This window comes from Fistularia commersonii, chromosome 4, assembly GCF_037954325.1.
Source record: "Fistularia commersonii isolate RoL2024-O1a breed Wild chromosome 4, RoL_Fcom_v1.0, whole genome shotgun sequence".
Taxonomy (NCBI): Eukaryota; Metazoa; Chordata; class Actinopteri; order Syngnathiformes; family Fistulariidae; genus Fistularia; species Fistularia commersonii.
The window spans coordinates 9,481,762-9,506,397 of record NC_141287.1 but is presented as its reverse complement, the minus strand read 5'-3'; the positions used below and the strand labels follow the sequence as shown (position 1 = coordinate 9,506,397).

At 38.1% G+C, this 24,636-nt stretch overlaps 3 protein-coding genes across 4 annotated transcripts; 1 reads left to right on the top strand and 2 right to left on the bottom strand.

The window, feature by feature from the left end:
- Positions 1–199: 199 nt before the first annotated feature.
- On the top strand, positions 200–4,291 carry ing1 (inhibitor of growth family, member 1). Of its 2 annotated transcripts, XM_086145193.1 has the most exons (4): positions 200–352; positions 1,411–1,602; positions 2,745–2,893; positions 3,369–4,291. In XM_086145193.1, exons 2-4 carry the CDS (start codon positions 1,464–1,466, stop codon positions 3,999–4,001), a joined length of 921 nt encoding a protein of 306 aa, XP_086001319.1. In that variant the 5' UTR covers positions 200–352; positions 1,411–1,463; the 3' UTR covers positions 4,002–4,291. The 2 variants fall into 2 exon arrangements, with proteins under 2 accessions (XP_086001319.1, XP_086001320.1); XM_086145194.1 differs by lacking the exon at positions 200–352 and having other exon boundaries at positions 390–1,602.
- Positions 4,292–4,729: 438 nt separating this feature from the next.
- On the bottom strand, positions 4,730–8,808 carry ube2al (ubiquitin conjugating enzyme E2 A, like). The gene is made up of 6 exons (XM_086145192.1): positions 8,630–8,808; positions 7,531–7,611; positions 7,381–7,406; positions 6,018–6,107; positions 5,854–5,942; positions 4,730–5,515 (listed from the first exon to the last, which is right to left on the bottom strand). Exons 1-6 carry the CDS (start codon positions 8,671–8,673, stop codon positions 5,387–5,389), a joined length of 459 nt encoding a protein of 152 aa, XP_086001318.1. The 5' UTR covers positions 8,674–8,808; the 3' UTR covers positions 4,730–5,386.
- A 455-nt stretch (positions 8,809–9,263) lies between these two features.
- ankrd10b (ankyrin repeat domain 10b) lies at positions 9,264–24,258 on the bottom strand. Its single transcript, XM_086145191.1, has 6 exons — positions 23,909–24,258; positions 23,105–23,257; positions 22,025–22,116; positions 13,234–13,499; positions 11,809–11,916; positions 9,264–9,905 (listed from the first exon to the last, which is right to left on the bottom strand). Exons 1-6 carry the CDS (start codon positions 24,104–24,106, stop codon positions 9,694–9,696), a joined length of 1,029 nt encoding a protein of 342 aa, XP_086001317.1. The 5' UTR covers positions 24,107–24,258; the 3' UTR covers positions 9,264–9,693.
- Positions 24,259–24,636: the final 378 nt, after the last annotated feature.

The window sequence follows — 24,636 nt, the reverse complement described above, 5'->3', positions numbered from 1 at the left end:
ACCTGTCCCATCAGCAATCGACTTGAAATATAAGGGTCTTATTAGTCCGGCATACATTTTACATGAACTTGTAGTATGACGATAGCCGTTAGTAAACATTTTACAGTTATCGGTTAGTTGAATACACGGAAAAATTAACTGGCAGCCGTACTGGCTTCTGAACATGCGCACAACAGAAAATATTTTTTCCCAGGCACTTAAGCTAACCGCTAGCATTAGCTGTTCTTGCTAAGTTACACAGCCACCGTGATCCACTCCACCACATGACCAAGCGCTAGCAACAAGAGCATATATTTGTAACGAAGTGTAAAACGAGCCACAGAAAACTCGCGGGACGACTAATAATACGACGGTAAGGTGTTCAACACACCGACCAGCGTCCAGTCAGATACGGGTTCCCATTGTTAGTTTTGTAATGTCAAACGCGATTCCTCGCACAGAACTGCTCTAACGTTAGCTACTTACCACATCATCAGATGCATGATTAGGTTCACGGTTGGTTGTCAATTTGTCTGCTTCGCTTTTCAATTTATAGTTCTACACGAAGTAAGTATAACTCGGACGCGTTCTGTGTATTCGTTGTTTGTGATAAGATGTTTGTCTTATTCATTGTATCAAGCGTATAAGTTGGGTCGTTAACTTACGCAAACTACTCATCATCAAACAAATCGTAGTTTCATGTAGCATACGTGTTGGAAGCCCGGCTAAAACTTTGAAGACTTTTCGTTGGTGTTGCATCGAGGTAACCATACTCTCAGCGGATATCCGTTATCTTAGCTTAAGTCTACACACCATTTGCATATTAGCATCCGAAACCAGTTTTTTTGCTCTATCTGATCCATTATCAACACACGTGTTGGCAGTTTATTAAACCGCCGGTGTTTCATAACGCGGTGTTTTCGTCGTCTATCGGAACCATTGCGTGAACTGGTGATAATTCTCCGGAAACCCGAGCTACTGTTAGCCGATAAAAATCCTTTCATGTTAGCTTTATCGACCCGTTTGTATGGAGAGTGGAGGCGTTCACTCTGGCGCACTAAAATGTAGTTAAGCTTGAGTTGTAATCTTCATTTAACCCTGAAGGGTTTTTCGCCGGCTCGCCCGAATTGCGCATTGGATAACTCTTCGTGTGTCCTCACTCTCAACGGTGCCGGGATGGTCGGTTATCGAATTTCTCCAACCCCTTCTACCATCAGTGAGAAGTCAAGAATTTCGGATCAACTACTTCAATAATCCTGGAGACAACACAGGCGAACAAACGTTCTTCTGTTTGGGGTGAAGGAGGGTAGAGCTCACCATATTCATTAGGATAAGGACATTCAGATATGAATCGTGGAAACCGGGGATGTAATTGTGTGTAAGAGCTCGTTCGCTAGTGTGCCGAGTACGTCCTCTGTTGTGTACTTTCAGTGCGTGAAACAGGTGCCGGTGTCGGAGCTGCCGGTGAAAAAGGCGGGATCAAAATGCTGAACGCCACCAACGGCGACCCAGGCCACGTTGTGGTGAATTATGTGGAGGAATATTTGGACCTGGTCGAATCGCTGCCCTTCGATCTGCAGAGGAGTGTGTCTCTTATGAAGGAAATCGATGCAACGTATCAAGGTAAGTCAAGGCTTGCTACTTTGATCAAAACCACAACCCAGCACAGGCTGCACTGGTTTAACAAACACGATGGCTTGGTTTTACAACTTAAGAGTTTCACTGATGATACTTCACGCTATCGTTTATAGACGTTATTCTTATAGATGTTAAAGTGATGTGGTCATAGACAAGTCACAGCTCGTGTCCTTGTCTGACTACTGCAAATGCAAAACCAAATATTTCCACACATATTGGATGCTTCTATAAATCAGGTGTTTTTCCCCATGGTAAAGCAGTTTTTTAGAATAAAAATAAACTGCAGTCTTAATCCTTTGTTGTGTTTGTTATAGCAGTTAAAAGTCAGGAACAGTCACAAATTTCTTCGGGAGGTTATAGGTTTGCATAAAATCTGAAAATATGCCAGTAAATAATGTGCCTCATTAATGTGCCTTAATGTTGGTCATCACTGTTAAGCTCTTAACTTCTATCAGTAGACCTGGCCAGACAACTATGGCATGGTTATTGCACAAGAATTCTTAGAAGAACGTAAACCATACCACGCACACACACACACACACACACACACACGCATATGAATTAATGCATAGACACAGATGGAAGTTAGATGTTGTCATAGCTGTCTCACTGAACACTACCTTGAAGAGCTTGCACACTACTAAGGAATTAGTAGTGATAATCCGCTGCTTGTCCAAATTCACTCCGCTTGTCTTTGTCTCATCATCAGAGTGTGGGAGGCCAAGCAGGGAAGAGGCAGCTGTTTGCTTCAAAAAATGAACCAAAAACAGTAGGGCCTTCCCTGCTTTTCGGCACTAATTATAATTATCAGTAATCCTGTTGTGGTCTCAATTGGTCTCTATTCATAATCAAAAATCTGTGATGACCAAGACAAGACAGAGTCAGTATGCATCTGATACCCTCAAAATGTGGGGTCAAGATGAAGACTAATCTTGAGTACCGGTACATCACATTAATTAAGGTACACAACAGAAATGCTGTAAATCTTGTGGCCTGTGCTGCAGTTTATTCAATTTTGAGACCATGGGAATTCCATGTATTTAAAACAAAAACTGGGACTTTTGGCTGTATCACAAATATACTTGTCTGTTTTATTCACTTGTATAACATGTTTTTATCTTAATCAGATGTTTTGAAAGAACTTGATGATGCCTACGAACGATATCGCAAGGAATCAGACTCGCCTCAAAGGCGCAAGCTTCAATTGTCCATACAGAGAGCCCTTATCCGTAGTCAAGAATTGGGAGATGAGAAGATCCAGATTGCTGGACAAATGGTAAATAAAGTCCTCTGTGGGACTTTTTAAGTCTAAGTACTTTAATTTGTATTCGCTCAAGGAAGTATGGAACAGTGCTTTCCTGGAAAGTTAACTAAAGCGTAATTGTTAATTTAATGGAATCTTGCAGACTCCAGCAGCAAATTTCATCAGTCTATAACCACAGGTTATTGCACATTACCATGCGTGAGTGTGGTTATCTATTTCTTTGGCATTCTGGCTGTGTCAATGGGTCCCTCATTTTGTTAATAAAATAGCAGGGAGCAGTTTAGAGCTTTGTAAACTAACAGTTAGAAACTTGCTATTTTAGTAAGCCTTTTCTTAGAATTTGTGCCATTTAATAAGCAGCCATGTTACTCCGACTATCAAGCTCATAAGCATGGTTGTTTTTTTTTGTTTTTTTTATTGATAAGCCTGTGTAGTGAAGCTCATGCAAATGATAGGCATATATGAAGAAATGTATTCTGTTTTTAAGGTGGAATTGGTCGAGAACAGAACAAGGCAGATTGATTGGCATTCTGAACTTCTCCTGTCAACTCAAGAAGTCACAGAGAGCCATGTTCCTATGGCAACATCCATGGCAAACACTGCAGCATCCATGATGTCATCAGCATCAGCCACAGTCACACCAGGAAAAACTAGCCACCATGATAAAAAGCGTGATGAGGTCATCCCAGGCAGCGGAGGAGGAGACAAGGCTGGAGGGAAACGTTCAAGACGGCAGAAAAATGGGGAAAATAGGGAAAGTTATGGAGGTCTGGATCCTACAGAAGAAGTTGGATTAGGTGCATCTCGAGAAAAGAGAGCTAAAACATCCTCCAAAAAGAAGAAAAGGTCAAAGGGAAAATCTGAGAGAGAAGTATCTCCTCCAGACTTGCCCATTGATCCAGATGAGCCCACATACTGCTTGTGTGAGCAGGTGTCCTATGGTGAGATGATTGGCTGTGATAATGATGAATGTCCAATTGAGTGGTTTCATTTCTCTTGCGTTGGGCTCCATCACAAACCAAAGGGCAAGTGGTTCTGCCCTAAGTGCCGGGGGGAAAATGAGAAGACCATGGACAAGGCCTTAGAGAGGGCTAAAAAGGAGAGGGCATACAACAGGTAGCTCCATCTACCTGGCTCAATGAACACTCACAATTTGTATTTTATGTTTCTTCTGTTTTCCATGTGCTGTTGGGGCCATCACGCTCAGAAGTTAAGAGTGTGATTTTGTAAATAGTTTTTACTGCTACGTGCTTAAGTCTTCCTCCTGGCCACACTGAAAAAAATGGACATTGTATGTAAACGTTGCATGTTTGTATGTGAATGTTTCACAATCCCTCTTGTTTTTGCCATCCATGTCACAGCTGAATTAATTTCTGAACAAATTAAAATATTAATAAACATATGATTGTGTAGAGAATATGGCCTGAAATTGGTATTTTAGATCACTTAACATCATCAAATTGTTTTTATCAATATTGTAAATGTAGTGCTTTGCACTTGACAATGTCCTTTGCTATTCATGGGGCAATCAAATGTCAATATTCAAGGGTAAACTAAGTGTTTAATGCTAGCTATTCCAGACTATTCAAGACAAATGAGCCTATTTTCAGAGTGAATGCAGTCTCTAACTGCTAAATTCTTGTTCATCCCCCCTTCAGACATTAGTGTTTCTTGCACATCTGATTAGCCAGTAGCTATTTTCTAGTCTTCAGGTCAACCATAGCAGAGATTCAGTTTTTGTAATTAATACAGTATGAATCTGAACCCTTGTTTTACTCACCAAAAGTCTTTCTTTTATAGCACTATTATTTTAGCTCAGATATTGTAGTTTTCAGCAAGACATTCACACATGAGACCAAGTTTGCCTTTATTTACAAGTGCGGAAAATAAATGACATGGGGGACAACCAGTGCAAAATCTGTACATATATTCAGCTGCAGATTTCATATATACATAAGTACTGAGGAGGAACATAAGTACACTCATTTTGTCATGCATGTAACAGTTCACAGCAAAGACACAGTGTAACTATGCTTGGTTCAGTCCATGATGCTCAGGCTGGTCTTTCTGCCAAGGAAAGATGGGGTGGGGGAGGATTGCAGGGGAGCCCAGACAAACTGCCATGTGAAAACAGAGAAAGCATCAGGTGCACAACAGAAAAGGCTCCGTGACTTAGGTGATGAATCCTCCAAGACATTTAGCATACTTTGTCTTGGGGAGTTACTTCGGAAAATTGTCGCACTCCAAAGTTTGTGTTAATAACCCTGAAGTCCATACTGCGAAAACAAGGAAAGATTCAGCGCAAATCCCAAGAGGAGCTGTAAAAGGGGGTATCATTTAAAAAATCCTTTGTGGGACAGAAAACCATCTCTGAAGAAAAGTTGCAGGTAAAGTGCATAAAAATCTTAAAATCAATCGATGTGGTTGGGGGGTGGGGGGGGGGTGTAGAGGTTCTCCATGTAACGTTGAGCACACATTAAGAGAGCAGCTACCAGAACTGCCAGGTCAACTGTCCCGCCAACTTTGTTCCACAATGGCAGAAACTCTCTTCTCGTACTCCCGCTTATTCTCTTGGTAAAGCTGAGCTGCTTGGCTGTTGGCTGGACTGTTGGGGTTGGGTTCATCAAGCAAGGACTAGAGAAAGTGGTATAATCACAAAATGTGTGAATGTTTCAAGAGTTCAGCAGGGGACTGCTTTGCCTATGCATAAACTTTTTTTTTTTCAAGATTAAAAGCCAATTAGTGGTTTGTAAAGATTAAATAAACTAAAACGTGTGAAAAGAAAAACACAGGATTGAGTGACAAAAGATACAACCTTCAGACTTCAAAAACTAACCTTCACAAGATGATTTCAAAGAGTAACTTCAGATACTTTGCACGTTATCGTTATTGCTTTGTGTAATTTTACCACTTCTTGTGAATCAAGAGTAAACTTCACTTAAAAAAAACTGACATTGAAATACTCTCCATACCTGGATGGATGTAAGAATAGAAGATACATCATAAGTGGGGCTCCAACGATTCTGAAGGATGTCCAAGCATATACTCCCGTCTGCATAGACTGGAAGAAAAAACAATTATACTCTTTGTACAAAATTTTCATTACTATAACAAAAATATGGAAGAACTTTCATACCGTTTGGATGAAACATCTTTGACACAAATCGTACTGTAGGGGGTTTGTTGGGGTATTCTTCTGTAAACTCTACAATAAGTTTAAAAGTACCTGCAGCAAAAACAAGACACAAAACTCAATATATTTCACTGTGTTGTTTTGTTGAGCATGTGCTCAGTGATTCATTTTCAACAACAGTATTGCATTGACATTTTACACAAGGAATATTCTAAAATATCTATATATAAATTGAAACATATTAAAAACAATGCATTCTATTAATTTATAATCTTGTATCTAGACAATGACCTAAAGATGAAATTCCTTATAAGCAAATGCTAAACCTGAAATTGTGACTAAGCATTACTATGAAATTGCAATCACATCAGTTACTATTCAAAGGACTGTTCACACTCCTATCCTTCGGCCAGAGGTACATGAGTGTGAAATGTGGAACGACACAACTGCACTTTAAATGCAGCACAACACATGTAACTACTGCCATTTGAACTGTACTCGTCCTTGGACCTGCACTTTGCCAGTTATACACCAAGCTGCACTCAATGTTTTACTTGCACTGCTGACACTGTTCATTATAACAATGTTTACGCTACCTATTTATTGTCAATACATATCCAAATGCACTGTGGACAGCAAAGTAAGAATTTCATAGTACAGGGACACATTTTCCACACTGTACATATTTTCTTGATTCCATATGAATCCTGATTGAAAATTCAGAAAATTTTGGGACTAACTGAAAACTACAGACATTTCTTGAGTAATTTTATGGGGTATGAACTTGATTCCTTTGCAGACAGCAGTGGTCTTTCACTGTCAGTCTCCATATGTCTACTGACATCTGGATAATGTCAAGAGTGAAAAGTGCACAAAACTTTCCAGTGGAAAAGCAGTCATTTTTTAAACTCTTGAGATGAGCTGCAGTCATTTCACTTCAATACTAGCCCTGAGTAACAATCATGATCTATGATATTAAAAACAATAAACCAAGGAAGTCAAACCAACCATGATTGGTTTGACTTTTTTCCTCCCTCTGTCAGACTACAGTACAAAGGCTGCAAATTAAACTGACAAGGATAAGCAGGGTTTAGTGTTGAGTATGAAAAAATATAGCAGCTTTGATTGATGGCAAAAGGCATAGCTGCTATATGGAACCGGGACAAATGAAGACATTAAGACTGGAGTACCATCACACAAAAACTACTGTGTAAAGGTTGATCAGTCTGGTTCTACACCAATCGGTTCAATTGTACAGATATACTTTTCATGTTGTACTTTTTATAGAATTACTCTAACTTGTACTATAGTAACATTATCCAAATAAGGTACCACAATTACAAATAAAGAAAAATCTAGTACATACCATCTTCAAAGGGAGTCCCTTCAGGCCTGTAGCATTGAAAAATAAAATGCAATCAATATCAATATCTTCAATATCAAGATCAAACGATTTAAAGCATATCATTTGGGGTAGGTTCTATCTCTTTGCATTAATAAAATGTCCTAGTCTTACCCAAAAATGACTGCATTCCACACCATGATGTTGTTTTCAGATGGGGCTCCACTGACACCAGCAGGGGGATCCTCTTGTAGCCTTTGCAGACAAATAAATAAGAAAAAGAAACCAAACCCCAGATGAATAGAGGCAACTAGATAATTCCATTTCCTCTGAAGTGAATTAAACCCAGTCCACTGCGTTTCGAGCGATAGCGTATGACCATGCTTCGCATTTTTTACAATTTAATTTCTCAAGTGCAAATCAGAATTCTTTATTGCAACGCTCAACTAAAAATAATTAAAAACCAAAAATAGAGGATAGATATAAAAAAATCGATGGGTGTGAAGTTTGCAAGTACCGGTAGACGTTAACATCAGACCATTATGTTGAAAGCCAAGCAACATAACGGAAGTGCCGGTTGTGTTAACGTAGGTCTGCACCCATTGTTTTCTGGAAACAGATTTTAAAAGCTTTGTGGTTAGATTTGCAACTTTCATACTATTACGTAAAAAAAGTTCGTCACAAGGTGTCAAGAGCTCCCAATTCTACTCTTGCTATGGATCCACCAGGATGCTGACAGCTCAGCACAAACTAAGAAGCTGAATATTTGAAGGTTCCACATGTTACAAAGGGAACATCTATGAAATATGCTGTTGCTTGAAGCACTATAGATCTAATATTACCAGCCATATCGCGAGTTACGTCAGCAACGGCGTCACCCTGACGTTGGCGCACATTTAAATCACTGAATTATCAGTTACGTTTTAACAATCGCAGAACACAAAACATGTATTTTTCGTCAGCTCGTCGTGAATATATATTGTGGAGAAAACAGCTGCCTAACCTGCTGTTGGGTAGGAGCTAGTGCTATGCTAGCCTCCAATTACGGGTTAAGCCCTTCCCAAAAGTAAGTTAACGTTTACAACATATTGAGAAACACGGGCTGCTCTTTACATCAACTTTAATTGTGCAAAAATGTAGAGAAGATTTCTTGAAGAATAACATGTATTTACTAATCGATTTTTAACCATGGTATCGTTAGCAGGGCTAATGCTAGCTGTTTTGACCAATTGTAGCTAGCGTCGTCGGCAACGATATCTAACCACCAACTTACCGTTTAAAATCTCTCATAAGTCGTCTCCTAGCCGGTGTTGACATGCCTAAAAATTAGGTAGTGACCACGATATGGTGTTATCCGTAACTTATTTGCCAATCAAATCGTATTAATATGTTTAATGGCTGTCTACAACCATTCCAGTTGACCTGTTCTAAGTGCCAAGTAGTTTCGTCTAATCCTGACGTTCTAGTTAGTCCAGCCCTCTCACAGGACTGTACCATATGTGAAAGTAGGGGTCACAAGAAAATTATATCACGAGGAAAAACATAGTAATAGAGGTATCGTCAACAATTGGCAGTGTCTGTAAGTTTTAGTCCTTTTAATGTAAAGTCTATGTACACAACTTCATGTTGATTTATTTTACAACATGGATTTGTACTCCCCCATTCTTAGTGATCGCGTAGTTCCGTCAGTGACGTGTTGTTTGTGCAGGCAGTCGGGCCTGGTCCTGACAGGTGACTGAGCAGAGAACACCCCTGGAACTGTGCAGGAACACGTGAGGCCGCGGTGTGGTGGCCTCATCGTGGCTATTTGGAGTGAAATTACGGACAAATTGGCTTAAATGCGTTGACAATGAGAAGGCAATGAAGAAACTGCAGGGCAATCAAAAGTAACAAACAGGCCAAGACACTTTTAAAGCAAAGAAACGTTGTTAAAACAAAACATTATTCATCTGACGGTACAAATGATAAACATGACTGGCCGAGCCAGACAAAGATTCTTAGTATTCAAAAGATCAATGCTGAGAAAAAAACTAACATGTCATTCAAGACATTCATTACAGAGTTTAATGCAGATGCTTGCTTTAGTGTATATACAAGCTTTACAAACAAATTTAATGGGCACAACACTGTCTTAATGAACTCAAATACTGATCGAATTCTTGATCTACTTCATCAGCTACAACATTAGTTCTAGGTCACTGGGCCTGCCCTTTACCACATAAATTAATTTTACCAACTAATTTAACCATTCAATGGCTTTAAGGCGATTTAATGCTCATTTAGGTGCACATGAGATTCAGGGAAACAGGACAGGTTGTTAACCACACCCTCTGTACTTTAGGATCCATGGTAAAGCAGCATGGTGCTGAAGAAGGCATGGTCATACAACTGTTCTGCTTTCACAGACTTCTGGTGCTCCACCTGGCTGCCTGCACTTGGGTTATTCTCAGATGAATCACTGAAGAAATGTTGGTCAGGGTGGAGTTCTGCTGCAGGGTCATACCCAAATGGGAGTTGTAGTTGACTGTGACCGTTTGGAGACAAATCCACTGGAGAAAAAGACAAATAGGCAATGGATATGTGAACAAATCACTAGTGACCATAAACCTGCTTTTATAAATATAACAGGAGAGTGGTAACATAGAAACTACTTTTCGATCAATAGTACTTTGCACAAGTACCTCACAGAAACCTGGAAATTATTTAGTTGGCTTTAGCATACCAAGAAAACACTGAATTCATAGCAGTGAATCAATATTGGACATTGTTAAATGCACTCTGTCCTCATGTAATCCCACAGATTGACCTTGTTTTAGCTTGGTTAAATTCTGATCTGTGGTTGCTATGAAATGCAGTTAAAGCTATAGGACACAGTGAACTAGTTCTTTCTTAACAGTGACATGAACAGTTATGACATAAGCCAAAACAAAAATTGTCCCTTTGTATATACACAAACACTGGTAAGAGTTTTTGTATTTGGATATTCACACTTGCAGCCTGTTTTGCATTAATGGAACAACCTGAAAACTATAAGAATACACTGTAATAACTGGACTTAGGAAATACATAAAAATACAAAGACAATTCAGTCCATTGCATTTATAAAATTTAGCAACATTTAATGATTTTACATTATTAAGTACAAAGCTATACTTGCTCAGTGCTCAGTGTTCAGCCATCAAAATTGAATGAACACTTAATCCTTACATGTAAACAGATAACACTGAAATACTATCACAAAACAGAAAATTTCCCTTACTAGTGTCGATAAAAGCGCAGAAAAAGTATACATTAGGTTATTGTTCAAATAATCAAGACCACTCAAGTAATAAGGCTTTTTGCAAAGTGTATGAACCCCATGCAAAGCAGGACTATTTACAACTACTGACTGGAAGCTGGCCAATTTGACAATGGGGAGGCTTTAAACTCAAACAAGCTCTGCGCAAGTACAGCAAATCCTTCCTTAAGAGTAAAATTTGTTCATACATGACAATCTGTTGAACTCCATTAAAGCAAAGAATAATGAAATGCCGAGCCCCTTTAGAATTATGTCTTTGCACATGATAGCTACCAACTACAAAAATGTGGACTACAAATTATTTGTTCTTTTCAAGCTACATTCATGTTTGGATTTGCTTTGGCATCAGGTATTTTCTTATATTATCAAAGAGCATCAGCTAATGCAAAGTAGCAGTTGAACCAAAGAGCTCAGGGGCCGCCATGTTTTTTTTTTTGACATTATTTTTTTTATTTTTCTACTTATTTATTTTTTAAACAAATTTGTTAAATTCATCAGCACTTCTAACAAAAACCTGATAAATATTCTGCTGAAGTTGCACTGGGGAAAGGGGGCCTTAGTAAAGGGAACTTTAAAATATCTCATACACAAGTCAATACTGCATTTCAGAAGTATACCAATAATGCTCCTGCAATTTCCCTCAAAATATTGTAAAAACACAAAATGCACCTGTATGTTTTGCATGTGTGCTTAAAAGGACAATCGTATTAAAAATATAATTGTGCGACCAAGAAATGTAAATACATTTATCTATTCCAGTCTAATTGAACTTTTTTGGAAACTAGAAAATACAGCTCACTCCTGCATGCATGCAAACACACACCTTTCAAAGGCTGCTTACCAAATCAAAAGAAATACAAGATGTAATGCATATAAAATGCAAAAAAACAAAGAAGTTAAAAAAAAAAAAAGCCAGAATCCCCAAAGAAATCCTACACAAGTAATTACAGTGTGCCACACATATCTCTACAGATAGGCATAAGAGTTGGTGCAGTGACAAGGGGTCTGCATTGATGCCACAGTGATGACTTCCAGCTCTTTAGTTGTTGGGCTTGACCTGTCCTGTCCCCCCTTGTCCTCACACTGATCCATGGGCCCTGAGTCTTGTGGTGGTACAAACCCATTCAGCCCCAATGCAAAGGGTACCGGCCCACCTGAGGTTTCAGTCACTTCCAACTCCACAGCCATGCTTTCCATTTGAGTTTGTCCGGCACCACCCAGTGGTCTGGTCCCATTCAACATTTCTGGTGTCATGTCTAGACCTAAAAGGCAAAGATCAGGAGTCAAAGTCAAGACCTAGATATAAAAACAGTTCAGTTTTAAGTTGAAATGTAAAAACATTTTGGAAAAACAGAAAAGGGTGACATGTTTGGCTCTGGTGTTCTCCAATGCATTGCATGTATTTCTACTTATGCCCTATCCATTACACAATACTTCCTTTTTTTCAAATTAATTAAAATGCATTGTCATCTTTAGGTTCATAGATTCAAATTAAAACCTCAAATTACATTAAAAAAATCACAGATGGAAAATCAAGAATTTTTCAGTCCCATTCTTGTTCATATCAACCTCAAATTATTAATAGTAGTAGATATTGTACTAGGACACTGAATTATTGAGTTCACCAGCTTTTTCTATCATTGCAGGAACTCAAACACTGCAGTCATAACCTATATGTATCTTCTGAAAAAAATATTAGGCATTACTACAAAAATAATTCCAAAGCATGTTTGAGCTAAACTGAAATGATAATTAAAGTTGTGCTGAGTTGAAGTCCAAGTTCAGTGCTTAAATGATGGTTGAGTCTCAGCTCCAGAATATCCATCGCAAATCGACACCCTGGACTACATTAAATAAATGTGTGTTTGTGTGTCTGTGTGTGTGTGTATATCTATATATTTTGAAGCTCACACCTACTATTTCAACTCAACCTGGAGTTTTAGCTAGCAGTAATTTCTTAGCTTCAGTGATACCCCACTACTAATTACATTACATTACATTTGGCAGATGCTTTTATCCAAAGCGACTTACAATAGAGGACAAGCGACTTACAATAGAGGACAAATTATACTAATAGTCAGATTTCAAATAAAAAGTAATGTGAAAAGTATCAAGTATGAAGTGAAAGAAGAGTATCAGCCAGGATGAAAGGAGAAGTGTACAAAAAAGTGGTGAGACCAGCCATGCTCTATGGTTTAGAGCAAGTGGCATTGAGGAAAAACAACAAGTATATCGCGAGATAGGCGAAGATGTGTTTGATGAAGAGGTTATGGTTCTCTTTGGAAGTGACTAGGATGGATGGGATCATCAGGCAGAAGTCCATCAAAGAGACAGCACAAGATCAGGGAGGCCAGACAGAGAGTTTGGACGTGAACAGAGGAGGGACAGTGTATATTTTGGTAAAAGGATGAACTACCAGGCAAGCGGCCTAGAGGAGCACTAGAGAAAAGATTTATGGATAAAGTGAAACAGTGCATGGAGCTAGTTGATGTGAGAGAAGGATACAGAGAATAGGTCAAGATGGATGAAGTTGATTCGACCTAAGATGGAAGAAGTTGAAAGAAAAAGCAGTGACTTACCGTTAGGTCTAGCTTTCTTTACTGGGTTTGCTTCCTTGCCATCAAATGACCTCTTTCTGTTGGTTACACCATTCAAAAAGCTATATCCTTGGTTAGTGGGGTGAGTATGGCCCCCATTCTGGGTCATGCCATTCAGAAATGCCCCATTATGGGACTGAGCCATGTTTTGTTGGAAGTTCTGGGCATTGGAGAGAACCTCAGCACACTCCTGGAATCCCTGGGCGTGGGCCAAATCGGCAGCAGTCAGCCCACTGGCATTCCTCATGCTGCACAACAGGAAGAGAGAATGTCAGAACCACTCATGGCACATTTGATTTACACAAATAAAAAGCAAACAAAATATTAAAAACAACAAACATCCAAGCACTCCAACATACATACAGACTAATAAATGTGTAAACACACACACACACACACACACACACACACACACACACACACACACACACACACACACACACACACACACACACACACACACACACAAATAGCCTGTCTAACCTCTCACATCCTCTTTGTCATCATCATGAGAGATGACGACTGATCCCTTTGGGATCACTTGCGTTTTCTATCAAAATCAAAAATAGAAACAGTCTCCAAATACTTGGGAAACTTGTGTGCTGCAAAGGGGACATGATTAAGACAAATTCCCTTTCATGAGCCCTTTAGCTCATGAAATCTGAAAATGGCATGATGGAGTGAACACAAAGAAGATGGATGATTAAAATCTCTGAGAGCTTGTTTCAGGAATACAAGACATCAAGAAGGGCAGGGTGAAGGGTGAACCAGGGCAGTCGTCTTACACATCGGTGAAACTGCTCAAGAATTTCAATGACACTTCACACAAATCTTGGTAATGTGTTGAATTTTCAAAATGATACTCCAGTATGGAAAGCTAGATTTCATTTGTGTTTTGATTGTATGAGGTTTAAAAAAATAGATAACAGGTTATAAGAATATGCATTGATCAAATATTTTAAAAATGGGAAAAAATACTAATTCTAGCAAGGCAAGATTAATTCTTCCATGAGAAGTCCAAGATTGCGATGATCATGATCAAGGATGCCAGAAGCTAAGAGATATGAATCTTCAGGGACAACCAATTTGATTACTTAAAAGAGGAATAGAAGAAAAACAACCAAGCTGCCCAGCTAAGGCAGGAGTAGACAATGTCTTCACATGAAAGGAATGGGGACTCAAAGACCTTTGTTTGAAGATATGTTCGTGATCCTGGTTGAAGAAGGAAAAAGAATGATAAAGACACACCACTGGATCACTGAAACAGGCGTTTGTCTAACGATTCCATGTCAGGCTACAGCCTGTGCATGTATGGTTGTGTTAATCATGCCCAGTTGCAGCAGTTTCTGAATGGAAAATGAATGAGCAATCAGTGCAGTGCCAAGACCAAACTCTAAGTACAGAACATTACTGTATGTGGGCACTTTCAGCCAATTTAAAATCTTTAGAAAAAATATTATTTGATACTTAACTATGACACTGGAATAATAAGCCTCTTGAAAACAATGTGTTTCTGTTTTTGTCTAAAAAGGTGACTTTCCTTCTACAGTACAGCATGTTCGTCGGCTAACAGATATAATGGTGTTCAGAAAAATACAGAATAGCAAACTGTACAGCAAAAGCCGCTCTGCTTAATAGTGAGAACTACTTCTCTATTGACTATTTACAAAAGAAGTGGTATGTGTCAAAAGGTCAGAACAAATGTATTTGAGAGGTGAGTCATGGTCAAAGACTTTTTGGCTCACTTAAATAAAAACAATTCCAATCTTACATATGCTATAACATGCACTAAATAGTCTCCTCTGTTACTCTGCAAAAAAGATTTCATACTTGGTGTGGGGTTTCTGAACAGGAGGTAAAAGGACATTAACAGCTGTGTTAATATACAGTAAATGGTGATGACTTCCCATATTAAACAATTGCAGTAGCACTGACTGTTTGGTCATTCATTTTGTTTAATAAGTTTTCTTTCTTTGCAATTTTCAAAACAACAGTTGTGCAAAAAACATTTCAAGAACAAGTGCACATGAAAGACATTTAATAATTTAAGATTGAAAATAAATAAAAATCACACAGTAACTTGTTGCATATTACCCGTCCCCTTTAAATTAACGCTTCCAAAGATTTTTCCAAAATACATATTTATTAATTTTTTGGCAGAGTAAATGTATTAATCTCACTTTAAGGATTACAAAGCCTGCTACTGAAATTGCATAACCTGATTTCAACTCCACATCTTATTTTACTTGCAATCTATAGATTTGCTTTCCCCCCATTGAACAGGAACAACTAGCCACCAGTAAATGTAAGAATCTGATACATTATTCAATTATGGCAAATGTTTTATACTGTGAGAAATAATCCAACTCCATTTTGGCTTCTTCAAACAAAAGTCTGGTGGCATCATCAATATCATCTGAAATGTATCAACTGTTATATTAATTACTATTACTATCCCATCTTCACTATTCTGGTCTTCTATCATGTAGTGCAAATATTCGCTTTATTACAGGGTCGGAGATTTTAACAAACACACCCTTTAATGGATTGAAGCCAAACTTCTGAGCATGCATTGAAATATTAATATTTCATAGATATAAGTAAATGATCCAATAAACAATCTGAAATCTGACAAAACGTCTTACAAATTTGTAAATGAAAAGCAGGATCACCATGAAAAAAAGTATTTCCATATTTAGTCATTGTTAAAAAAAACATGCTATTTTACAGCACAGCCTAAGTTCTAGTAGATACCATGTTTATATTGCAATCAGATAGTTCTTACATTAACCCCCCAAGTATTCCTTCAGTGAGAATTTACATCTACAAAATGCACTTATCCAATGCAATGGAAAGAGTATACCAATCACAGACTATTTTATCAATTTTTTTTTTTTTTAAAGGAAGCGTTAATTCTTTGTAAATGCCTGGTATGCTTTGCTTTTCCGTCCTAAGCACATATGTATCTTCTCTATCATCTAACCTTCCAGAGGCAGCCTATTATCATGCTACTGGTTGACATGGGACTCACGTGATTAAACCTGTCCATATAAAGGGCTCCTATGGTTAGTTCACAAAAATCAAAAACAAATAATAAAATAAAAACAAAAACTAGATATAAGAACAATCATGAATAATAAGCAAAGCATGCAGGTCTAAAACTTCAGTTTTGATTCATTAAAAACCTAGCATTAAAACCAATCACCGCAAGAAATACCTCAACAGTTTGCCAGTGTGTAGATAGGAAGCGATAGTGAGAACACTCAATGCCACAACAGTGCGGCTATCCCAGGGAACGGGGCAGACTCAGCAGTGTCTATTCTCCCCCTTTCTAGGATTACTTGAAAAAACCAAGTCATTTCCAATTCAATGGCTGCAAAACATTAAGATGTACGGTCTGTTTCTGTTAACAGTGTAGAAAACGTTTTTGTAACTTAATGTCACTTTCATAAAGGAAAAGGTGACAAAGATTAGATGTAAAACAGACTATGATACTGTATAGGGTTAATACTGTGACATACAAAAGAAAACACTCTTTGCATAAAGAAAAATATTTGTGACAGTGAAATGACAGTGAATAACCATTGCAACATTATGATTGTTAGCATTACAGTTAATAAGTCAGTACATGATGCTATGAATATCTAACCCATCTCCCTCTGCTACTCTAAGCCTCCAACTGTATGCTCGTCATCAACAGAAACCTCTACACTACTCCTAAATGAACTAACTTGCTAATGGACCATTTTACACCTTTGAGGCTCATGACAAATTAAAAAAAAAGGTTAATGGGGCTGACAATACTCGGTTTTTCTAATATGTGTGTGTGTGTGTGTGTTTGTATTTTTATGGGTGGGTGGGGGGTGTTTAAAATAAATAAAATAAATAAATAAAATCAAAGAATATAATTTACCAAAATTTGATTTGTTTGACTATATGTTAAGGTATTACTTGATGTATGTCACCATGAGATTTTTTTAAAGCCTGTAAGTACTTTTAGGTATAGACTATTTTTTTATCATTTATATAAGGTTTTATAGTACAAAAGATTCAGCTCAAATGTTACATTGCTCTTAAAATCAGTGACAATTATTGATAAATAAAGGTTTATTGAGGTTTTGTTTTACTTGAAAGTTGCCTGTTCTCCATTTAGTGAGTAAACTTGTCTATGCTATGTTTGAGCCTGGTGGCTGCGGTGGATTTGTCTGTGTTTGTTCTGACGTATCCTCCTCAGTTTAGATGGCAGAAAGAAGAGAAATAGGATCCACTTGACGTTCTTTTAGACTTCAAGATAACTCAAGGGCTGACTCAGATTATTCAGATGTGATCCCTTTTATTCGGATGCAAGTATCAAAATGTAGTTGGACAAAAGAATCATGGAACTGTGGATTCTCTGCAAAGATAGAGACTACAGAAGTGGTCTTCCAGGGCTAGTATTTCAAACTAAATATTCATATTTGTGCCAGTGGAATGGCAGCCAAAAGAATGTAGGCTTTTGCAGAAAGAAGAAGCAATTGAGTTCCACTTGAGCAGTCTTCCAGTTCAGTGTGGCCATGATTTCAAAGACCAAGAATAAAATGTCAGATTCTAAAGGGCTGATTTCTATTTAATATCTTCTGAAAAACAGATCAGAAATGTTTGGATGCTAATATAGAAAACCTAGTCAACAACCACAAAGTTATGCTGTTAGTGAACATCTGTTGCTGCCTGGAGTACTTGGATTTGTTTCGTGTCTGGGAAGCCTGCCAGCTGTTGAGCCAGTGTGTTGCACCAGGGGTGGAGGCAGAGGCGATGTTCTCAGTCTTGCTGGATGAATCAGATCGACAAGACAAAGTCATTTAGAACTTCGGTTTCAAAATGGCCCCGTCTTCTTTTCCCCTTTCAGAAGAAAAGTCTGACACTGCCATTGGATCGGCAAAGTAGAAAGGGATGAAAACACCTCATACTGGCCCAAATTTTTGGTCCATCGCTTGTGCATTCAAGTAGAAACTATACTAAAGAACACATGGTATGGAAAAAGAAAGAATGAAACAAATGATTCAAATATGAATCAAACAAGTACAACATTGTCAGAATACAAACGGTTTGCTAGAAGTGAACATTGAGAAAAGCCCAGTTTGGTCGCATTAGTGTTTGTGCACATTAATCAGCCAGAACTCCTTCAGGGAGTGTGGGGGTCACAAGTCTTGAGCAGAGTGTGTGTCTGTGTCTGTGTGTGTGTGTGTGTGTGTGTGTGTGTGTGTGTGTGTGTGTGTGTGTGTGTGTGTGTGTGTGTGTGGTGGGGGGGCATGGGCCAAGGTCAGAAACCCTGTGAGAGCATAATATCATGTCTACCTCAAATATCCAGTGCCAGTCCAATAGTGGTAGAGTTTCACTGCAGATGGAATGGATGTGAACCTGCACTATTAAAAGATTGAACAGTATAAGTATTGATCTTTACAAATCAATAGTAGTAGGTTTTTCGTAGGTTTTTATTTATCAGCAGAAACTTAGAAAAATTAAGTGGAATAAATTATTTATTGGCAGGTTTGTGAATTACACTACTTCATACTAAAACATTTAACTTTGACAGTGGTTCACAAGGAATGGTTCTTCGTTGATGTTTATTTAACTGTAACAAAAGATACATTTATTGGTGCAGTTTAGAAGACACTTTGGTGCCGTTTAGAGGACTGATGAGTTTAACTTCTACAACACTATTCTTAAAACAAAAGAATCTAATTTAATAATACTATAACAATAACAGAGAAATATGTTTGCCTTATTTAACAAAAATTTGATATTCTTGTCATGAGCCTCATTCCCAGCTTGTCTGCCTCAAGTTTCCCTCCCATTTGTGACCCTCTACATGTCTGATTCCTGGCCTAAAATAAGTATCTGAGTGAGACAGAGAGACTAAATACAATATCTGTGATCTGCAGGGGGGAAAAAAATCACATATCATTTTCATCACTTATACATTTTACTCATTAGGTGATAACCAAATGCACACTGGATGATTGCAACATGAACTGGAGCAGCAATTAACCATATCAGCACTTCAACAGTGGCATTAACTAAGACAGCCAAAGCAACCAGGGATTTTATACATAATTTTTTTTTTTTTTAACTTTTATTCTGGCAGGCAGAATAGTGTAAGAACAATTTCATATTCATAATTATATATTACAATAATTATAGCTTTTTAATTATGCCATTGTCGAATTTGGTTACAGCAGTCATACAGAACATTACCGATATGTGCATTGAGCACTATGTGTATACTATGTTAATATGGTGGTTTACATTTCAGGGAGAAAAAATGCTGCTTTAAAAGTCTACAAAAACATGTCTCATTTGTCATTAATGAGAATATTTATAAATACTTAATTCGTGCAGCGGTGAAAGTGAAAAATTATGCTTATTTTATAAATCTCTAAATAGCGTGATTGTAGACTAAGTTGGAGGAAATAGAGGCTGACTAGTTGCATCAGGCAGTAATGAGAGTAAATAGTTCGTGGGAAATGAGTAAATGTACAAAAAAAATGCACCAATTGGGATCAATTTGATCAATCAAACTACAGTATTCACTTATGATGCAATTAATGAGTATAAAACTACAGAGGTAACCTAAATCTATATATATATTCTCCCTGGTAGTTTTGGCTTGGGAAACATTTGTATCATAACAATAAGACATATTGCTTGTTGCAAAAATGAAATGGTGAGACAAAAATTTGTAGTTTGCCAAGGAAAATCTGGTGTGTCCATAAAAAAGAAAACAGCTACATCAAATGTCCTGGTTAATAATTTAAAATGATTGCAAATGCAAACAAATAATTAATTGATATAAATTATTAAATATGAATAAGAAGTAGCTAGTACACTGACATGTACTCTTAAGCTTGAAACATGTATCTAGGAGATGTCATTAACTCCCTATTTTCTACAGGTCTAAAGTAAGACAAGAAAGTGTGGTGTTTTATTTTTATATATCTTTGTTCATAATTAAGGCACAGCAACAGTGCAGTGCTTCTTTAAATAGAATAAAGAAATATACAAGAGTGACTGCCAAGAGAAAAAGTACCAAAGTAAGACTATCCACTTGGTAAAAGACCCCTGGAAGATAGGGTTGCATGTCCCAGTTAATTTTATCTGATTAACTGTTAGTGAGAGAAAGTGAGAGACTCATTGGATAATTGAGTCATGGATAATTGCCGCAGAGACACTCAGAGCTTAAAAAACGGATAATGTAATTCTTGTGCAATGACCGTTAGAAAGTGTTGGGGGGGGGGGGTGTCAGAGGAGCTTAAATAAATAAATAATATCATGTAAGCATGTTCATTTTCTGGCAATGTAACCTAGTTTCCGTCAACAGAACTATTTGTTTTCTATTACCTAATTCATCTTTCATACAGTTAATCCTAAGGTCATTATGTTTCAGTTACCTGTAGCTGTTACACATATCAAAAGGCAGGTCTTTTGACCTGTATTGGATCCCATATATTTTGTGTTGTTTCAAATGACCCAGGGTTTCTAGATAGAAGATGGCTTTTTACTATTGCCCTTGCAAAATTAATGTATAAACATCCATTAAAAAGTGCATATTGCAGATTACATATGAACCGACCATTTCATTTAATGCAACAAGACTACAGCCTTTTTTAATAGTGATAAAATAATTTGGGGGAAAATCAGGATTGTGCATTTGGTCAATCAGCCAACTGTAAGACACTGAACAAAACAAATGTTAAAGAAAACAACACTCTAAATTTACCAAGGAACATGCAAAAAAAGGCCTACTAGGTTAAGAACAGTTTATCAACCTTTACATTAAGTTGTCCCTGTGAAATTAAAGTAATGGATTTACAAAGCCACTTGTCAAAATGGAATGTAGTCCTGCAAGCTATTGATCTCATTTGATAAACATTATGTACCTTTTCAAATCACACAGGCACGACTAGAGTTGACTGGAGATTGGATTAAGTGTATCAAAAAATACACATATAAATAAATTATATCTATATCTACCAATCATTTAACACAGAGGACAACTTAATGTGAATTGTTGCAACAATAAACAACAATGTCTAGGGGTTATAACAAACATTTTGTGTAACATTTTCAAGGAACCCCCACCAATACTTTTAATATTTTCAAATGTTACCATCAAACAGCTTTGCAATAAAATATTGAGAAGTTAATTAATCAATATGGTGCTCTATTCTGCAACATACAAGGTTGCAAACTACTGACAATTAGGAATCAAATTTTATATTGACACTTTGATGACTGCAGCACTATTACACTCTAGTAATGGAAGATTTAAATATAAAATTCTCACATTCAACAAGTTGTTACGGTCTCAGTAAAGTTTTGAACTTTAATGAGCCGATCCTCCATCATAAAGTTGACTGGAAAATACTGTTACATTACAAAAAGTATAACCAGCATCAGTTCAATGGGAAATATGCGTTCAGCATTTGTGTAGAATTAACAGAACGCCTTCCATTCAAGAATGACATGCGAAGTATATCCAAACTGTTTAAAATGTAATATTCCTTATTGAAAATAAATGAAAAAAAAAGAACATTTCCACATGTGATGATTTCTTGTTTACCATGAGAAAATATTTTAAGTTTTAAAAATGAATTAGCAGATACATTTTTGTAAAGGACTCTTATGACTAGATGCTGAGTTGATCTTGGTGGTGGTTCCTTGGAAAGGTGTTACTGAAATGCTGGAAAGCACAGAGGAAAAGAAATCAGCACACAAGATTGATCACAGAACTTACTCAGCTTTTGCTCCCTGAATCAAGAGAGCGTTGATGCACTTCAGACTGCCTGCACGAGCAGCCTTGTGGATGGGCGTCTCGCCCACATAGTCCTTAGAGATAACAGAACACTGCTGTTAAACACATTAGTTGAGTGCACCCAGCACAACAATTCTAGTGTGAGCCTGTACATAGATAAAATCATACATATATATACAGGTTTTTAATCATCAAACATGCCCTCTGTAAAAGTTTCTACATTCTAGGGGAAAATTAACCTAGAACAATAAGAGTAATTTAGAACACTGCAGGGTTAAGCCTGAACTTTTCACCCAGATTTCACCGCCCACAGTCTAACAAATATAAATTATTCATATAGCAGAGACTCTCAGCCAAGTTGGTCTCATAAACTGAGCTAATCATTTACAAAATTATACCCTCAAATACAAGAGCAAATTACTAGGAATTCAACAGATGAACCGCCCATACCTTGTGAGAATTTTTTGGATGTGTGTTTTAACATGTGCATAATAAATCCGAAGCTAATTAATAGGAATAAAGCCTGCACTGTGTTTCATGATGACGACACCATGTTATGTCATCATGACCTACTAATCTGATTTCTCCAAGAAGTGCAGCAGAGCATAAAATAAAACTCATGAGTCTTTTGATGAAAACTACATGAGAGGGAAAAGACCTGGAGAGCAAAACAGAGCATTCAGTAAGTCAATTTGCTGTCAGTGTAATAGGTGGAGTAATCTGAATATACAGTGGAAGTGGGAAAACCAAATGGCAAAATACCATTTGTAGCAAGGCTCCTGACCTCACGCAAGAATGATCCTCTTAATAAGATAAGTCTACTTTGTACCTATAGCACTGCTCGGCAATTCTTGCTCACCATTTTGAACAGAGAACAATATATGGTCAAAGAAACATTTTACACTGTTTTTCAGTGTTTATATTGTAAAGCATATCTATTCTGGAAATTTAAGTCCGTTAAATGTCTTCTTCTTAACAACCTATGAGATTTTCAACATACCAACTTTGAAAATATTTAGACATGATGCGTGCATGTGTGAGTGAGTACATCTGGTGTCACACCTGTCTGTTAATATCTGCACCAGCTTGGAGTAGCCATAACAGGCACTCAGGGTGGCCTCCAAATGCAGAAATGTGAGTGGGGGTCTGTGCAAACCTGGAGGTCACCGCATTTACACCGCAGCCCACCTGGACCAAACGCATCACACACTCCAACTGTGAAAATACAAAGACACGGGGGATTGTTCATTGATTTACAAACGCACATTGGCAATTCGAGGCCAAGGGCGATTCAAGAGCTGGTTCGAGGCAAACTCGCTACACGAAGAATGAGCTAAATCGGTGCCAATTTGTGAGCAAACTCTCCTTAAACGATCCCAAATTAGCGCGTTTGTGAGATTATGATAATCATTCGTATTTAAGACTTAAATAATTGCTTTAATTCCACCCTGGAAGTTACCAATATCGATGTTACTCATAAATACGAATCCTAAAATCGGCTAACGTTAGCGTAAGTCTTTAGCCGATATTTTATGCGTTATGCTCGTTCATTAGTTACTTGCAGTTTAGAGAATAGGCGGAATTATTGGAATTGTGTCAGACATCTCTTGAAATCAGGGGAGCAGTGAGGTTAAAGTCAGTGGGCGAGGTTACAGACGGCGACGTCGTAAATGGTCCCATTGTCTGCCCCAGTTAATGATGGCTGCTTTTGTTATCATCAGCTAAAAGTCAGGGCGAATATCAGGAAATGGCCGAGACTAGGCTCCCGCCTCAGAGCGTTCACGCTCCACTGCTCGGTCAAGAGAGCCGTCAGTTAGAAGATGAAAATGAAAAAAAAATCAGGAAAGGGACTAGCTAGAGAACTACCTTCCCAAAATGAGCGGCCCAGTGTATGGGCGTCCAGCCGTAGAAGGTGTCCTCCACCGTGAGGTCAGCCGGGTTTGAGGTGCACTGAAGGAGGGAGCACAAGGCGCCGACGTCTCCATCCCTGCAAGCCCGGTGGAGAGGGAAACGGGTGTTTAAGACCTCTTCGCTCGAGAATCCAGACTCGAATGCCACCGACATTGTGGTTTAAAAAGTAAAACGATTAAAAAAAAAAAAGTCGATTTCGAACGATGGCTTTTTAGCGCGGTGTCTGTGTGTCGGGCGATGCGCCTCCTAGACTGGTGTGTGTTTCTGCCTGACAACACGCAGGCAGACACGGGCTCACAACAGACGCCCAAGTGAAACTTGAGAGAAACCGAGTGAGACGCAAACTACGGACTGGATTCCCGGTTCCCAGTTCCCGCTTTCGCCTTCTCCAGTTTTTTTTTTTTTTTAGCATTGGGCTTCCGGAAAGTCGCATTACCTAACTCACTCCCCCCGTTTCTCCCCCAAGCCTACGTGTTAGCATTAGCGAGCTACATAGATTCCTCCGGCTCTTCCGTACGCGCGCAGAAACAGATGGAAACACCACTTTCATCGTTTGGATCGAAGGGGAAATCATTAATCGAACAATTTCAAATAACCCATTGGTCCAGAATAATGATGACGAACGTTAAAACGGTATCAATTTCAAGGGCGTCATTGAAGAGGGTTTTACTGGCAGGCGCTAC

Excerpts from the sequence above, each read along its gene's own strand:
- ube2al (XM_086145192.1), bottom strand. The coding sequence starts at position 8,673 with ATGTCAACACCGGCTAGGAGACGACTTATGAGAGATTTTAAACG. Across the intron at positions 7,612-8,629 it reads CTTATGAGAGATTTTAAACG|GCTACAAGAGGATCCCCCTG; the intron begins GTAAGTTGGTGG and ends TTGTCTGCAAAG. Across the intron at positions 6,108-7,380 it reads AGGGACTCCCTTTGAAGATG|GTACTTTTAAACTTATTGTA; the intron begins GTATGTACTAGA and ends TTTTTGCTGCAG.
- ankrd10b (XM_086145191.1), bottom strand. The coding sequence starts at position 24,106 with ATGTCGGTGGCATTCGAGTCTGGATTCTCGAGCGAAGAGGTCTTAAAC. Across the intron at positions 13,500-22,024 it reads ATTCAGGGAGCAAAAGCTGA|CATGAGGAATGCCAGTGGGC; the intron begins GTAAGTTCTGTG and ends CCTGTTGTGCAG. Across the intron at positions 9,906-11,808 it reads GGAAGTGACTGAAACCTCAG|TGGATTTGTCTCCAAACGGT; the intron begins GTGGGCCGGTAC and ends CTTTTTCTCCAG.
- ing1 (XM_086145193.1), top strand. The coding sequence starts at position 1,464 with ATGCTGAACGCCACCAACGGCGACCCAGGCCACGTTGTGGTGAATTAT. Across the intron at positions 1,603-2,744 it reads AATCGATGCAACGTATCAAG|ATGTTTTGAAAGAACTTGAT; the intron begins GTAAGTCAAGGC and ends TATCTTAATCAG. Across the intron at positions 2,894-3,368 it reads TCCAGATTGCTGGACAAATG|GTGGAATTGGTCGAGAACAG; the intron begins GTAAATAAAGTC and ends TCTGTTTTTAAG.